This window comes from Desmodus rotundus, chromosome 6 (assembly GCF_022682495.2).
Source record: "Desmodus rotundus isolate HL8 chromosome 6, HLdesRot8A.1, whole genome shotgun sequence".
In the NCBI taxonomy this organism is placed as follows: Eukaryota; Metazoa; Chordata; class Mammalia; order Chiroptera; family Phyllostomidae; genus Desmodus; species Desmodus rotundus.
In genome coordinates this window covers 419,358-437,140 of record NC_071392.1, presented here as the reverse complement: position 1 = coordinate 437,140, position 17,783 = coordinate 419,358, and the positions used below count along the sequence as shown (strand labels likewise).

The following is a 17,783-nucleotide window of genomic DNA, read 5'->3' as shown; positions in this document are numbered from 1 at the left end:
CACCAATGACGCAGACGCCCTTGGCGGCCCTCGCATCGCCACCCTGAAGGCCCAGGCAGCCAAGTGACAGGAAGAGGCCTTTCTGCCCGTCTGTCCCCTGACCTCCTGTCCCCCAACACAGCCTCCAGGACCCAGGCCAGGCCTGGGTCCTCCCTGACACACAAGGAGCCCTGTGCAGAGGCAGCCCAGGAGCAGACTCCTGCAGGAGCTGTGTCATCTGTGAGGTGCCCAGTGACCTGCTCGGTGTTCTCGTCGCCAAGAGGGAGGAAACAGCCTGTGCCCTCCTCAGGTCAGCGGTGAAGAGGGATGCACATGGACACAGCGCTCCCCCTTGTAGCCTGCGGTAGCAAGGACTGCTGTGGAGTTACTGTCCGTCTCAAGTTCCCTTGTGCTCATTGAGCTAACTCATTTACCTCTTTTCCTACTATTTTTGGCTATTCATGTTTGAATGATTCAATTTATAATTTCAAAAGTTTTTTTTGTTTATTTTCGGGGAGAGAGGAAGGGAAGGAGAAGGAGAGGGAGAGAAACATCAATGTATGGTTGCCTCTCGTGTGCCACCTGCTGGGGACCTGGCCCCTAACCCAGGCATGTGCCCTGACTGGGAATCAAACCGGCGACCCTTTGGTTCATAGGCCGGTGCTCAATTCATTGAGCAACACCAACCAGAGCTCAATTTGTACATACTAGAAACTATAACAGTTTATTCTTCTCATAAAGAGATATGAGTTTAAAAAGATATCTGAGGTTAGAGAAACTAAGACTTAATACATTCTATTGCCAAAGAAGCCCAAACTACTAGAAACCAGGAAGCTTAGAAACACAAAAACACTGTCTTTTTCCTCTGCCATATGCTTTCCAGTGTCTCCCATCGACAAGCTCTGATCAGAAGGGTCTGGAGCGAGCTGTCACCAGCCTTGCGTTTGCCACCAAGACGCCGTGCAGGCATCGAACGGTGTCTGGCTTTCGCAGGCCGGCCTGCCAGTGCTGTCCAGGACCACAGACATGGTCCCCGTGGGCCACGGCCTGCTGCCACCAGTCACAAACCAGAAAACCTGCTGCGGTAAGTGCGGCCTGCGCGCCCGCCTCACACGGGGCAGCTGGCTACACTGTCCCCCGGGAGCTCTGCAGTGTGCACGTCACTCTGCAGCGAGAGCACATTCTTGTGTTCAGAGAAACAAACTGCTGGGCGACTGTGCAACATGGTGAACGTACTAAGAACCAGAGTTCTTCATCTTAACAGCGATTTTAAAATGTTTTAACACAGCTCACTCTTCAAGGTCTTCCTGTTTTGGCCGTCTGGTTGCTGGTCAGTGTGTGGGCCGATGACAGGAGGGAGATCTGGGCTTCTCAAGTAGCCCTGGCCACTGTAAAGCCCCGTGAACCAGGCACCCTGGACCCAGGGCCATTCTCTCAGCCTACCCATGCAGCCCGGAGCCCTGCTCCACTGCGGGAAGAGGCAGCGTGCCCTCAGTGGCAGAAACCACCTGGCTGCCACTCAGGAAGGCAGAGGCTGCCTCAGGGTCCACTCCCTAGGGCAGGGCAAGGCCTCCACTTGGCCCCCACCAGGTCCGTGACAAGGGACACATGAAGCGGACACAATGGACACCCCAAACATTTCTGACTTCCTGGTGTTTTCACAGCAGTCCCAAGCGAGCTCCCTGCATCCCTCGAGCAGCTCTGGTCCAGGGAAAGCCCTGGCCTCCATCCAGGCCTCCAGTAACCAAGGACACAGCCTCACACGGCAAGAACCCACAGCAAGCTGCCCCCTGCCACAGAGATCCTACTGGACTCTCTTCTTTACCCAAACGTGCTCCTGTGCCGGTGTCCCCACCCTCGCCCGAGTCCACAGAAAGTCCTGCTCTCGGCACACCCTGGGGCTGTGAGAGGCTCGAGGGCACGACCCACACTTCCTTCAAGCCCTACAGCAGTCTTCTGCCTCCCAGGACACCGAAGGTGTGACCAGAGATGGCTTGCCCAACAGCAAGACCTCGGGTCCAAGGTCCCGGCCACATAGCAGCCCACCGGCCTGATGGCACCAGCTGCTTTTGGATCCTGAGCCAGAAGGCACAGCAAAAGCCAGAAGTTGTCCTCTCTTCATAAACACCGGTGTTATGCAACTGAATGGCACTGACAGTAACAGAGGCGGGGGCCCCTGGGCTCCCCATGCCGCGGGTGAGGGGGCAGGGTGACCCTTGACACTGCACATGCAATGACCCGCACTCCCAAGGCTGCTGCCCAAGGGCACAGGCCCCTGCAGCCCAGCCCTGGGAGGAGCGTCACTGTCACAGGGCCACCCCTTGGCCCTTCTTGTAACGGGCGGAGGACAGCAGTGCAGAGGGGCCTGCAGAGAGCAGGGCCCATGGGACAGCATACACGGAACACGCCTCCACTTTTCCTGGACCTCACCCCCACTGCACGCACACACACCAGGCCCCACCTCACACGTTTTGGGCAGCAGGTGTGGGTGCCTGTGCTCAGCTGCACCCTGCCTGCCTGGCCCTCAGGTGAGGAGCCCAGCCCAACAGCAGCCCCTGCCCACCATGACCTAGAAGGTTCTTACATTTGGGTAGCGGACAGCTCTTGACTACACACACTTGGCAAAGCCTGTGCACTGCGATCTCAAACAGGGAAGATCTGTGCCCCTGGGCTGGGCTGGTGGTGCTGCCCCTTCAAGGGTGTGACTGCTCATCAGCCACTGGGAGAGCCAAGGTGCGCAAGCACTGCAGCCACAGCCCAGACCTCCACACCTGACTGTCCCACAACAATCTCAGGGAGGAACCTGTCCCCCTGCTGGGCCTTGGATGGCCGACGGCCTGATGCGGACACTCAGTCCTCTGCTCACCGGAGATTGGAGGGCTGGTGGTAGCCTGCAGGAGGTGGGCCCTGCCTGGGGAGGGGGCAGGAAGGCATTGCTGCAGAAGGCCAGCTCCTGTGCCCAGCAGGGCCAGAGTCCGGCAACAGTCTCAGCGCAAGAGGACTGTCTCCCCAGACGTGGGCAAAGGTTACTCAAAGGCACCGCTCCAGAAATATCCCCTAGGGCTGCCTCTGTGCAGCTGCTCTAAGGTTTGGGGACAGGAAGGTCTGCCATGAGCTTCTCATTCTCGGGAGCGGTCGGACAGACAAGGCAATGTGTCATTTCACAGCAGGTGCCAGGGCCAAGGAGCGTGCTTGGAGAGATGGTCACACGGCCACACGAAGGCCACATGGGTGGGCTGGCAGAGACAGGACCGGAAGGTGGGCTGGGTGGTGGGACATACCATGGAGCTCCTTACCTGCGCCTGGCTGGGGGCTGAGAGGGAGGGGCACGGGGCGGCCTGCGGGCAGGAATGTGACAGCCTGTCCACAGGGGTGGGGCCTGCTGCCACCTCCCGGCGGGCGTGAGGCCTGTCAACTGGTGGTCGAAATGACTCACACTAGAATGCGACAGCTTTCACGTGTAAGTTAGGGTACTGTTCCGGTTGAAATTAGAACAGAATTCTTACTTTTATTTTATGTAACTAAACCACTTAAGTCTGTGAAGCTGTGCTTTGGAAGGCTGTTGCTCCTCCCCTACTCCCCCACAGAACCTTCCAGAACCAGGACAGGCTCTCTCTGCAGCCACCAGCACTCCTCCCTCTGCCATGTCCTACGGAAGCTAGTCCAACCACCCTGCTGAGTGAAGTCCACGGGGGGCAGGCACATGCGGAGTCAGGTGTGGTAGTGCCAGCTGTGTGAACCTTGAACGCCCACAGTCCAGAGGCTCCCCGCCTGCAGAGAGGTGCTGACTGCGGCAGGTGTGGGGCTGCTCACCAGGGAACGTGGGCACGGGCAGCTCGTGAGGCCAGTGCACTTTGCCTATTTGCTGCCAGCAGATTGCTAGTGTCTCAGCGCCAGGTTCCTGGCTATGAGTTCACATCAGAGACCAACAGATCGATCGACTGATCGATCGAGGGCTTCAGTGTGGGAGGGGAGGCAAACTCTCCCCCTGGTGTCCCTCACTTGTCTCAAAGGCCCCATTGAGTGTTGAACACGTCAGCCAGCGACCTGACAGAGCCACATACACCACAGTGGGCCGGCCCGCCAGCCTGGGGCTGGCTCTGGGGTATGGGAGCCCCTGTGCTCTCCTGCAGGCTGGGCTCTCTGTGCCGGGTTCCTCACCTATCAAAGTAGGAGCACAGGCTACCCAGGAGGACACCTCACACCTGCACAGCTCCGTATACTTAAAAAGCACCTACAGGGCCCTGGCCGGGTGGCTCAGCTGGTTGGAGAATTATCCTGTGTACCAATAGGTTGAGGGTTTGATCCCTAGTCAGGGCATGTATGGAAGGCGACCAATTGATGTTTCTCTTTCACATCTCTCTCCCTAAAAAAAAAAAAGGCACCTTTGGGGACAAAAAGTTTAACTGACCCTGGTTTACTAATGCTTATTCCAGCTACCAATCAATTCTAGGACTCTGGATGGCCAGAGCCATTTCCTCTTGTCCAATGCCACTCCTGTGGCTGCCCTGCTCTCTCCACTTTAGCTACAAACCTGCCCCACCTGCCCACAAACACACCCTGATCACCTGACAACCGCCCTGGAATGGACCGGACCACAGGTTCAAAGGCCATCACACATGATAAACTAAGGACTGCCGGTCCACTGCAGGCCCCCAATCCCCAGCACTCTCTCAGACAACCATGTTAACTTCTGACATTGACAATGCTTTTCAACTGCTACAAACATGAAATTTAGGGCAACACGTCACCAAGGAAATCAGATGCATGGCCATCTGTGGAGAGCAGGTGGAATAAAATGGCATTGGTCCAATCAAGATGGCATAAGGTACAGAAAACAAAATGGAGTCACTCATGTCAACCAAGATAGCTTGCCAGTCAGCCATGATACTTCGGTTCATTAGGAAAACCACCTAAGTCAAGCTAGACAGATCTGGCAAAGAGACACACCCAAGACATCTGCATACGTGGTCAGAACAGCCATGTCTGCAGAGCAGGACCACCCATAGGCTCCTGGGCAAATTCCCCACTTGGCATCAGGGGCACCAAGACATTTATCAAAGACACACAAGGGCGGAGCACACCAATTTGAAGATATAATTGAGGCAGGCTCCAGACCACTGCGGAGACAGCCGAGCTCCACACCCCAGCGGGCTGTTTCACGCCAAGCTGATGTCCCTTGGCATTAGTTGCCAGAGGCTCTGCCATGCTGGGCTAAGGATTTCACCTGTCCTGCTATCCACCTGGCCCTGGAGACCCTTCCTTGCAAGATGCTGACGACTCCTGTGCCCACCGTGCTGTCTCCCGGACCTGCAGACCAAGACTCTGGGACTCAGGTTCGTCATCCCCCGTTGATTGCGCTGTGTGTGTGTGTTATATTTCTCTTGATTGGCAGAGTGTGAGCAGGATAGTAATGAATGCTGATGTTCTACTTTGAGTGAGCCTGCATTCGATAAAAGCTGAGTGATTAGCATAGTTCCTGTGTGTGAGTCTTGTCTGCTCCTTGGTGCTGGGCTGCTCTGCAGTTGCCCACCCTGCCAGCAGGCCCCACCCTCCAGCTCCTGCACTGGGCCAGTGCCTGACCCGAAAACCAAGAAACGGTCATCAAAACCACAAATCTCCACTGCCCAATGCTGTGAAGAAAGTCTGCCGCGAGTTGTGCCCAGTGCCAAGCAGACTGAGGAGAGAGGCGCTCTGAAGGGCGTGTCCCATGGGAGACACAGGGAGCCAGAAGGAAGCCTTCACGGGACTTGCTTTTGAACACAGGAGAAAGCCAGAAGCGCGATGGTCTAAGATGCGAACAACGCACAAGTTCCGCCCGGTGGTTTTAAGGTTCTTAGGATGCTGGGAGGCAGGGGTGTCTGGCGGTCCTCCTCCCGCTGGCTTCCCTTCTCTGGCGTCTTCCCCTCCAGCAGCCTTGCCTGCTGAGATTCCGGAAGTAATGCAGTCGTGTCTTCAGACCCGCTGTGTGTTCCACAGTGCAAGGCACAGCAGGTGAGCGGGAGAGCCCTCCAGAGAAGGTGGCTCCTGGTGGGCCAGGACAGCTTCAGAGGATGCGGGTGGCTGGGCTCCCAGACGGCTGCCTGCTGGCCCAAGGGCTCCTCAGGACACTTACCTGGATGGCCAGCCGACTTCGGCCACCACTTCAAACATACAAAGACCCGCTCCTGCGAGCCTTACCTTGTGAACACTCTTGGGGTTCTCCAGCCAGGCGTAGTACATCTCCTCCACATAGTTAGAGCTAGTCCCGCTTAGGAAGGGCTCGGCAGCCACGGGGGCAGTGTAGCACCGGATCTGCCCAAACGTCCTAGAGGCTGCTGGTCTGTTTTGGGAAAATGTCTTAACAGTCTGGGAGGCCGACAACGGCCTCAATTTTGTAGCACAAGTCCTTAAGTGAAACATTGTTGTCCCAAAGTTTTTCACAACTGCCTGCACAAAAAAAAAAAGAAAGAAAAGTCAGGAAGAGCATTTTAGCAGATAAAGCTACTAGGGCAAAAATACTTGCTGGCTCTGGCCAGAGGAGAAAGGGTCCTACTACTCTAGGGGCAGATGTCCCGCTCTGGATCAGAGGGCACGACCAAGCATGAGCACCAGCCTCCAGCGGCCTCAGCTCTGGGGCCTGAGCTCCCCAGCTGCAGGGGCAGGTCTTCACTTACAAGCTTAAGTCTAATTTCAGGGATACAAACTATCACATGATGTAAACATGTAACAGCTCTAAGCGCATATATTGTATAAAACAATGAACAAGTGTAAAAAAGGCAACATGGATTGATTGATTACAGATTAGATTTGGATTAATTGCAAAATGAGAAAGATATTTTTTACTCTTTCCAGAAACTATGGAGCACCTGCTGGACTCATCATGATATTCTGGAGAATATAGAGAAATTGGGGAAAATATTTCCCAATTTATATTTGAGCAAAAGAAAAAACTATTTAAAAACCATCACAGAGAAAGCACTGAGTGCCTGGGAGACCCAGGAAATGCCAGCTCCGCAGAGGGCTCACTTTGTCCAGGCGAGCTTCGGCCTGTGGGCCGCAGAGGCTCGGAAGGAAAGCACTCACACAAACGTCCACTGTCCACTGTCAGTGCACCCTGGTCAGAGGCCTGACACGTCAGGACTCTTCAGGAAGCCCGCAAACTCCCCTCCGTTTTCCAGCTCAGCTCTCTGAGTTTCAGTTTAGGTTTCCCCTAAGGTCACAAGGCCATCAAGAGCAGAGCCAGGCGCCAAGTCCGGCTTTCTGACTGCAAAGTCCCCATTCTGCCTGGCCCTTTTGTGATACTACAAACAACCTGGGCTTCAGGGAAGGAAATGGATGGATATATTTGTTTGCTTCTGATCCGGATGGACCTTGCACTTGACGGTCATTGAATACTACTAACTCTAACTTCCAACTCTATCAGAAGTACCCATTTTAGCCCTGGCTGGTGAGGCTCAGTGGATTGAGTGCTGGCCTGCAAAGCAAGGGGTCGCTGGTTCAATTCCCAGTCAGGACACATCCCTGGGTTTCGGGCCAGGTCCCCAGTTAGGGGTGTGTGAGAGGCAACCGATCAATGTATCTCTCACACATTGATGTTTCTCTCCCACTCTTTCCCCTCTCTAAAAGTAAATAAAAAAAATAAAATCTTTAAATTTCTGTGGCACACCAAAAAATATATTTAAAGAAGTCTGAAGTTCCCATGTAAACCTAAATGCAAGTTAATTTGGAGTGGGTAGCGGGCCAGATGTCAGAAGGACTCCATGTCCACAGTCAGAACCCCAGACGAGCTCTGTCTGCGGGTATGCAGGTAGACCCGCCCTCACCCAGACTGTGCCCGAGACAGGAGGGGCCCTGGCTGTGGTGCTCCCGGGTGCAAGTCAACAGGCCCTTTTCAAGAGTGCTGATCAGAACACAAGTCACTAAGTCTTTCCAGGAAGCAAGATCATGTACCAACAGTCATTAAAATGTTTAAAAGCATAAACAGGACTTCCTTTTCCTGCTAAATACAGCTCAAGACATGACATGCTACATTTAAAACAAAAGACTCAAAGATGGAGAGGAGACAGACTGGGAAGAAGACACTGCATTGGGCTCTTGGTTTTCTTTTTGCTTCATATATCCCACTCTAGGGGCTGGGGAAGCTGGCAACCTAGCAATGCCAACTAATGTGGACAAAAACGTGTGACAAGACGCGGCTTCCTCTTGCCAACACAAACAGTGGCCCACCGCCACCCCAGCTGGTAAGGTCAGAGGAGATCAGGGACTTCCACCCCCACTAGGTGACAATGAGCCCCCCAACACTGTCAGTGGAGGCCAGGGGGGAAGCCTGGGTTCTACCCCCACCCCCCCCAGCAGACACAGGGCAGCACCCTCCCTTCCCAGGTAGAGTGAAAACACAAAGACAAAACAGAGAACTTATACCCACAGAGCAGATTCCAAGAAGGCTGGGTGGAGAGCCTGGATTGCACCCCCGACTGAGGGACCAGGCAGCACCCCTGTCCCCCATCTGTGTCTGAGGGAGAATGCTCTGCTCAGAGATTTAAACAAGATCCAGTTTCAAAGTGTAACACCCAAATGTCTAGGCTGCAATCCAAGATCACTTACCACATCGAGAACAAAGATAATCTCAACTGAAACAAAACAAGGCAATCTGTAGATACCAACACAAAATGACATAGATGTCAGAATCATCTGGCAGATTTTAAAAGAGTCAGCATCAAAATGCTTCCATGAGCAACTATACACATGCTTGAAACAAAAAACAAAAAGCCTGGGCAAAGAAATAGAAGATGTAAAGAAGAACCGAATGAAAATTTCAGAACTGAAAAACACAACAACTAATATAAAAAACCTAACAGGTCAAACCGCAGCATGCAGGAGACAGAAGAAAGTCAGTGAGCACGAAGCTAGAATAACAGAAACCAGCTGATCTGAACAAGAGATAAAAGAGACTGAAGAAAAAAATGAACAGGCCCCTGGACACGTAGGACCACTACAAAAGACCCAGTAATGGCAGGAACACGTCATCTGAGTCCCAGGAGGAGAAGAGAGGTGCTGCAGAAGTATTCAGAGAAATAACGGCCGAAAACTTTCCAAATTTGACAAAGGGAAAAAACCTACAAATCTAAGAAGCTAGGTAAATCTAAACAGAATGAACCCCAAGAAATCCACTCCAAGACACGAGATAAACAAACTTCTGAAGACTACAGACAACTTGAACAGCACATTTATCAGCAACCGTGGAGGCCAAGGGGAAGTGACACTACGCTTTCAAGTGCTGAAGGAAAACAACTGTCCACCCAGAACCCACACCCAGCAAGAACACCCTTCGGAAGGGAAAGGGGGATCGAACACTCTCAGATGGAGAAAAACCAAGAGGTTCTGCTGCCAGTAGGCCTTCCCTCAGTGACTAGCTAAAGGAAGTTCTTTAAACATAAAGGTGATGGTAAAAGGAATTTTGCAACACCATGAAGAAAGAACAATAGAAATAACAAGAGATTGAGTAAATATAATTTCCTCCTCCTCTTGAGTCTTCCAAATTACGTGTGATGCCTAAAGCAAAAATTACAACATGCCTGATACAGTTTTATTTATTTATTTAAGATACTATTTACTTATTTTTAGAGAGAGGGGAAGGGAGGGGGAAAGAGAGGGAAAGAAACATCAGTGTGTGGTTGCCTCTCACATGCCCCCTACCGGGGACCTGGCCCGCAACCCAGGCATGTGCCCTGACTGGGGATCAAACTTGGTGACCCCTTGGTTCGCAGGCCGGCACTCAATCCACTGAGCCACACCAGCCAGAGCCTCATATGGTTTTAAATGTATGTAGAGAAAGTAGCTGAGACAAGTTTCAGCGGGGGAGGGTAAAGGGAAGTACAAGGAGTTAGGGCTTCACTCAGACTGATAAAACGATGATGCCAGTGGACTGTGGTAAGTATACACATTTACATAATGTAATACTTAGCCACTAAAAACTGTACAAAGAGATATACTCAAAAACACTGCATATCAATAAAGGTGGAATTTCAAAACAATGTTCAAGTAACCTACAAGAAGTCAGGGAAAAGAAAGCAGAGAAACAGAAAACAAAATAGAAAATAGAGAATAAAAGGGCGGACATAAGTCCTAACACATCATTAACTACATCAAATGTAAATGATGTAAATACACCAATTAGATGACGTGTTGGCAGAGTGAGGAAACAGGCCCCAGCTGTATGCTAGTCTGTCAGAAACTCACTTCACATAACAATACAGCCCCGGCCGGGTAGCTCTGTTGGTTGGAGCATCGTCCTGATGCACCAAGGTTGTGGGTTTGATCTCCAGTGAGGGGACATACAAGAAGCAACCAATGAATGCATAGATAAGTGGAACCAATCAATTCCTCTCTCTCAAATCAATAAAAGGTAACGAAATCAGGGCTATACTACCAGATAAAGCAGACCTCTGTATTTCGCTGTATGTGATGTTCCAGTGTGTGATGCGGATCCATGTTTTTGGCTCAAATTTTCAGTAAAAAAAAAAAAAATCTTCCGTTTCAATGTTTTAATTCAATTATTTATATTTAGAAAGAAACCCAATTATCGTTTTATTAGGATATTATTTTGCATATGGATATCATTATTGCTTTCTAGAGTTACACTTCTAATGCATAAGCATAATAAAGGAATTAAAAACATTTATATAGATAATTAGCACTACCCATGTATAATGGGCATCCTTATTTTTCCCTCAAAAATTTGGGCAAAAAAGTGTGCCCTATACACAGCAAAATACAGTACCAGAGGCTTACAGCAAAGATGGAGGCGTAGGTAGACACACTGTGGCTCCTCGCACAACCAAAAGAAGGACAACAACAATTTAAAAACAAAAAACAAGCAGAACTGCCAGAAAATTGAACTGTATGGAAGTCCAACAACCAAGAAGATAAAGAAGAAACATTCATCCAGACCTGCAGGAGGGGTGGAGACGGGCAGCTGGGGGAGAGGACTCGCGGCAAAGCGGCAGCTGGCGGACCCAGCGAGGCAGCAGACCGTGGAACACGGCAGGCCAGGCTGCAGCTAGCAGACCCCAAGGGTGGTGGCTGGCAGACCCTGCGGCCCCACATTCTTGCACAGATAAACCACGAGGAATGGCGGGGGCGCGAAACAGACGGCTCAACCCAGGGCTCCAGCGCCGGGAAATAAAGCCTCAAACCTCTGAGTGAAAACACCTGAGGGGGTTGAGGAGGAAGCAGGAGAAACTCCCAGCCTCACAGGAGAGTTCCTTGGAGAGACGCACAGGGGCCTGTAACACACACAAACACACTCACCTGGGAATCAGCACCAGAAAGACCCAGTGTGTTTGTGGGAAGTGGAGGGAGTGACTAAAAACTGGCGAGAGTGGAGCAAGTGCCACTGCTCCCTCTAGGCCCCTCCCCCACGTACAGCATCACAGTGACCAGCGTTATCCCGCCCCGGTGAAGACCTAAGGCTCGCCAAGACAAAAAAAATGGTCCAAAATAAAGAACAGATCAAAGCTCCAGAAAAAATACAACTAAGCAATGAAGAGATAGCCAACCTATAAGATGCATAGTTCAAAACACTGGTAATCAGGAAGCTCACAGAATTGGTTGAATTTGGTCGCAAACTAGATGAAAAAATGAAGGCTATGCTAACAGAAACAAAGGAAAATGTACAGGGAACCAGTAGTGATGGGAAGGAAACTGGGACTCAAATCAATGGCGTGGAACAGAAGGAAGAAAGAAACATCCAACCAGAAAAGAATGAAGAAACAAGAATTAAAAAAAAAATGAGGAGAGGCTTAGGAACCTCCAGGACATCTTTAACCATTCCAACATCCAAATTATAGGGGTGCCAGAAGGAGAATAGGAAGAACAAAAAATTGAAAACTTATTTGAACAAATAATGAAGGAGAACTTCCCCAATCTGGCAAAGGAAATAGACTTCCAGGAAGTCCAGGAAGCTCAGAGAGTCCCAAAGAAGCTGGACCCAAGGAGGAACACACCAAGGCACATCATAATTACATGACCCAAGATTAAAGAGAAGGAGGGAATCTTAGAAGCAGCAAGAGAAAAGGACACAGTTACCTACAAAGGAGTTCCCATAAGACTGTCAGCTGATGTCTCAAAAGAGACCTTACAGGCAAGAAGGGGCTGGAAAGAAGTATTCCAAGTCATGAAAGGCAAGGACCTACATCCAAGATTACTGTATCCAGCAAAGCTATCATTTAGAATGGAAGGGCAGATAAAGTGCTTCTCAGATAAGGTCAAGTTAAAGGAGTTCATCATCACCAAGCCCTTATTATATGAAATGCCAAAGGGATTTATCTAAGAAAAAGAAGGTAAAAAATATGAACAGTAAAAATGACAGCAAACTCACAGTTATTAACTAACACACCTAAAACCAAAACAAAAGCAAACTAAGCAAACAACCAGAACAGGAACAGAACCACAGAAATGGAGATCACATGGAGGGTTATCAACAGGGGAGCGGGAGCTGGGGAGGAGGAGAAAGGTACAGAGAATAAGCAGCATAAATTGTAGGTAGAAAATAGACAGGGGGAGGTAAGAACAGTATAAGAAATGTAGAAGCCAAAGAACTTATATGTATGACCCATGGACATGAACTATAGGGGGGCAATGTGGGAGGGAGGGGGTGGGCAGGATGGAGTTGAGTGAAGGGGGGGAAATGGGACAACTGTAATAGCATAATCAATAAATGTATTAAAAAAATACGGTACTAGAGACAGACAGAGCCATTACCTAATACCAAAGGTCACTCCACCATGAAGACACAGCAATCATAGCTGTGCATGCACCAAACATCATACTGCAAAGTATGCGAGTCAAACCAATAAAAGTAAAGGAAGAAAAAGACAAACCCACAATTATATTTGGAGACTTTAACCCCTTCTTTCAACTAGACATAAGACCAGTAAGGATATAGAAGAACTCAATAAAAGTACCAACTACCACACTCACGCAATTTGAAATATGTAAGTTTGTAACCCCACAATTATTTGAAAACTTTAATTTGTAACTTAAAAGCTCCTGTTAAAGTAATTTCCAGGCCCAGATGGTTATACTGGGGAATCTTACCGAATGTCTAAAGGTGAAGCACCTCCAGGTCCACACATCTCTTCCAGAAAACACAGGAGGAGGGAACACTTACCAATTCATCTCAAGAAGCTAATATTTCTCTGAGACCAAACCCAAAGACAGTACAAAACAAAAAACCAGCTTTAAACTAATATCCCTCATGAACACAGCTAAACAATGCTTAACAAAACACAGCAAAGAGGACTGAGTAATACGTAAATACAATTATACACAGTGACCTAGTGGGGTTTATTTCACATTTGCAAGGCTGGTTCAATATTCAAGCCCCCCCCCCCAAGGCAATGTAACTTACCATATCAATAGGCTACAGAACAAAAAGCTGGTGATCTTATCAATAGATGAAGATAAAGCATCTGACAGAATTCAAAACCCATTCATGTTAAAAACTCACAGAAAAGATTGACCAAAAGAGAACTTCAACTTAATAGAAAACACCCACAAAGCTTACAATTAACATCATACTTGCTGGTGAGAGACTGAATGCCTCTTTCTAAACCTGGAGCCAAGTGAGGATGCCTGCTCTCATCCCTGCTGTCTCACACAGCACTGGGAGTTGTGCCCTCTGGGGCCACCAGGCAAGAGAAGGAGCTAAAAGGCATTCGGACCTGCAGACAGTGAGAAGTGAACTGCTCTGCCTGCAGATGACGTGGTCGTCTGCGTGTGAAACCTCAAGAATTCTGTAAGAGCACTCACCAAACTAGTAAATGAATTCAGCAGGGTCACAGGGTACAAGACAAGCAGAGAGAAACCGACTGTATTTCCATACACTATCAATGAACACGTGAAAACCAAAATTTTTAAAAAGGGAATACTTAGCATAAGTCTAGCAAAACACATGCAGAACTGCATGCCAACAACAAATGAGAGAAATGAAAAAACCTAAATAAATGGAGAGACCGCCTGTGTTCTAGACTGGAAGACTGAACGAAGACGTTGAGTGGCTCCAAACTGATCAAAATCCTAGTGAGATTTTTTGTAGATTTAGGTAAAATGATCCTAAAATTTATATGAGAAAGCAAAGGAACAAAATTAGCAATTTTGAAGCAGAATAAAGTGAGATGAGTCAATCCACCTGATTTTGAGACTGACTATGCAGCTGCACAACCAGGTGTGGCGCTGAGAACGCGACAGACAAAAGGACCATGGGAGTTGAAGGGAGAACTGGAAGGCAGACCCGTGCACAGCAAGCACAACCAACTTCTGACAAAAGTTCAAAAGCAATTCAATGAAGGAAGAACAATCTTTTCTATAAAGCGTGCTGGTTAATATTCATAGGCAAAAAAAAAGAAAAAAAAAGAAAAAGAAAGAAAAGAAAAAAAAAGAAAGAAGAAACCACTCAATCTAGATTTTATAGCTTACACTGAAATTAATTCAAAGTGAGTCACAGATGTAAATATACAACACAAAGCTATTCAACTTTTAGTAAAGTTTGTATGAGAAAATCTTGAGGAACTAGAGCCAGGCAAAGAGTTCTTAGGTGTGACACTAAAGAACAATCCATAATTGACAAAACTGACAAACTGACCTCATCAAAATAAAAGATTTTTGCTCTGCGAAAGATCCTGTTAGGGAAATGAAGAATCAAGCTACAGACTAGGAGAAAATGCCAGCAAATCACATATCCAAGACAAGGCTAGGATCTAGACCATGTAAGGAATTCTCAAAACTCAACATCAAGAAAAAAAAAAGGCAAACAATCCAATTACAAAATGGGCAAAAGATGAGAACAGGCATTTCAATATATAGATGGCAAGTAAGCACATGAAAAATATTTAACATCACTAGCCATCAGGGAAATGCAAATTAAAACCACAATGAGACATCACTACACATGTATGAGAACGGCTAAAATAAGAAATAACATCAAATGCTGGTAAGGATGTGGAGAAACTGGATCACAAATACATTGTTGGTGGGAATGTAAACTGGTACAGCCACTCTGGAAAACACTTTGGCTATTTCTTTAACAATGAAACATGCAGCTACCACATGACACACGGGCTGCACTCCTGGGCATTCATCCCAGGGAATGAAAACTGATATTCACATAAACACCTCTATTCGAATGTTTGCCGAGCCTTATTCACAACAGCCAAAGAATGAAAACCACCCAGGTGTCTTCCAACGTGTGAGCAGTTACACCAGCTGTGGTATATTCACAGCCTGGAGGCATAAGAAGGGACTAACTCCTGATACAGGCAACAACCTACCTACACGACCCTTCAGAGAACTGCGCTGCGTGGCAAAAGCCAATCCGAAAAGGCTACATACTGTGTGATTCTCTTCACGTCACACTCTTGACACGCCAAAATAACAGAAACGAAGAACAGATTAGCAGTTGCCAGGAATGGGGGGCTGGAAGCAGGAGAGAAGAGGATGTGGCTATAAAAAGGCAACAGGAAGGACCCTTGTGGTGATGGAACTGTTCTGGTCTTGACTGTTACCAACGTCAGTATCTGGTGGTGACACTGACTACAGTGTTTGCAAAATGTTACCATTGGCAGAAACTGGGTAAAGGGACACTGGGACCTTTCTGTACTATTTGTTATAACTGCATATGGCAGATTTGTATGCACAGCCTCAAACTGTAGTTCTCAAGATAAGCTGTTAAAGCCAAAAAAAAAAAAGTAGATGAATGTGGACAGTGGTCTCAAAAACATAATCAGGATACCCTGATCTTCCTCCAGCTCCCCAAGAGTCAGTCCTCAGGTAGAACAGTACTGTGTATTTCCACCTAGGGAAGGTCTGCATGAAAATCTGTGGCCTGTCACGGTGCAGACAGCGCTTCCACCCAGGGCACTCATCCTGGAGCTGCTCCGAGCCCTGTGCTGGCAGTGGACCTCCGGTACCTGCTGCAAAGTGCAGGGCCGCAACACGAGGCCCCTGGGGCCCCGAGTCCTTTCCTCTCTTCTGGGTGGGCGGATGCTAATGTCGATACCCAATTACACTTATGTCAGGTAGGTGTGCAAAAGGGAAAGGGTCCACGAATAGGGTCTTCCTCCAGGAAGTGCACTTCATCTCATCAGCAGGGCCATCAAACCTCCTGAAGAAGGATGAGGATGTAGCGTCGTCTGTTCAAGGTCATCACCCCAGCAGCTCGCGGGGAGCAAGATGAACAAAGTGGACTAGTGAGCCCGGAGTCGGGGGCCGGGGGCTGCTGCAGTGTGATAGGCTCACCAAGGGCGTCGCCCCAGGAGCGAAGGGGAAAGGACGGGCGGGGTACTGAGCACGGTAAGTACTGATTGCTGGGAGTACGGAGTGAGGTGGGGCACCACGCACGAGGGGTGCCGCAGAGAAACGCGCTCAAGGGCGTCGCCCCAGTAGGGCAGGGACAACCAGGACTGGAGCAGACCCCGCACGGCGCCCTGGGAGGCGGAGCCCGGGGCCCACAGCCCGCAGCAGCTTCAAGGGCGCGCCGTCGGTCAGTTCCTGCCGGCGCGCAAAGGACACTGCTAGGCGACCCCACGTGACGCTTCCTCGACCTTGGGGGTCACCCCGGTGACTGTGCCTGTACCCTCACATCCGCCGCGCGCCCCGCCTCCCTCCCGCCACAGCCAATGGAGCGCCACTTCGCGCCCCGCGCGACCTCTGCCCGCGCCCGCACCCGCCAATCTCCGCCCGCCAGGCGGCGCCCCCGACGCCACTGGCTGCCGCGTCCGTCCGTCAGACCCCTGTCCCGCCCACCCTCCCGTCAGCCCCGCTCCATCCAGCTTCACTCCCTGTCACCGCAGCGCCGGCAACACCGAGGGTGCGGCTGCCTCATCTTCCACCTCGACTCCCGTGCCCTGCCTGACAGGCACGGAGCCTCCACACCGAACCGGGCCCGGCGACAGCGCGCGTTTACCTGTCTGCAGCTCAGCTCCACCCGAATGAAGCGCCGACAACCCACTCCGGGGAACCTAACTCTCGGCCCCGCCCAGGCGTGTGGCGTCAGCACGTAGCCCCGCCCCGGGAGAGAGTGCCCGCCCCATGGGCGGGGCAGAGACGTCACAGAGCGGTGCCGTAGAAGTCTACGGCGCTTCCGTGCTGCGTCAGGGCTATCGCAGAGGTCTCGGCGGCAGGGGCGGGGTTGAACTTGGGCGTGTGGGACCGGTCCGGGGCCCGGGTCTGGAAAGGGATCTGCCTCAGACCGTGAGTGGGATGTCTGTGGCCGTGAGGAGAGCTGAGGAGGTCGGACGGAAAGGCGCCTCGGTCAGCGGCGGATTGAGAAGCAGGAGGCCCCGGCGCGCCCCCCTTGTGGAGCCGTCGTGGACACGAGGGTTTCCCAAATGGACTGCGGGATAGCTGCGCGGCGCCGCGGCCTTCGGCCGGTGCTTCGTGTCGTGCGAGTGGTCATTGGCTTTTAGACGTTATTTTACTTATTGCTAAGAAAGAAAAAACGCTGATACTAGGACGCCTGGTATATCTTAAGATGCAGCCCTACTTCAAAATGTGAAAATGGGGAAATATTGTTTCAGAATTGAAATATGGTGGATGATGGTCAATCACATAGTGAAGAAGTCGGTCCCTTGCAGCAAGGAGAAAGCCTCATTTCATGCTAACGTGTCTGCAGCTCCACTCTTTTTCTTGTTTCCGTTTTTAATTAACTTTTTTTATTTTGAGAGTATTTTTATTAAAGCTGGGGACAGTTGAAACAGGGAAGGGCCTAGGACAGAAGCAGCAGCAGGGGAGAGACTAGGCAGGGCTGCTTTGGCTGTCTGAGA

General features: G+C 50.1%; 1 protein-coding gene across 4 annotated transcripts in view; it reads right to left on the bottom strand.

The window, feature by feature from the left end:
* Nucleotides 1-17,038, bottom strand: part of OGDH (oxoglutarate dehydrogenase) — a 43,229-nt gene extending 26,191 nt beyond the window's left edge. For 2 of the 4 annotated variants that reach the window (XM_053926064.1, XM_024562883.3), the window contains exons 1-2: nucleotides 16,925-17,038; nucleotides 6,160-6,408 (exon numbers count right to left, since the gene is read on the bottom strand). In XM_053926064.1, the coding sequence (XP_053782039.1) occupies nucleotides 6,160-6,381 (222 nt within the window). In that variant the 5' untranslated portion in view covers nucleotides 6,382-6,408; nucleotides 16,925-17,038. Of the gene's footprint in view, nucleotides 1-6,159; nucleotides 6,409-8,386; nucleotides 8,409-16,924 lie in introns of those variants that run through there. The other 2 variants (XM_045197395.2, XM_045197394.2) reach the window with 1 other exon arrangement.
* Between the last annotated feature and the right edge of the window lie 745 nt (nucleotides 17,039-17,783).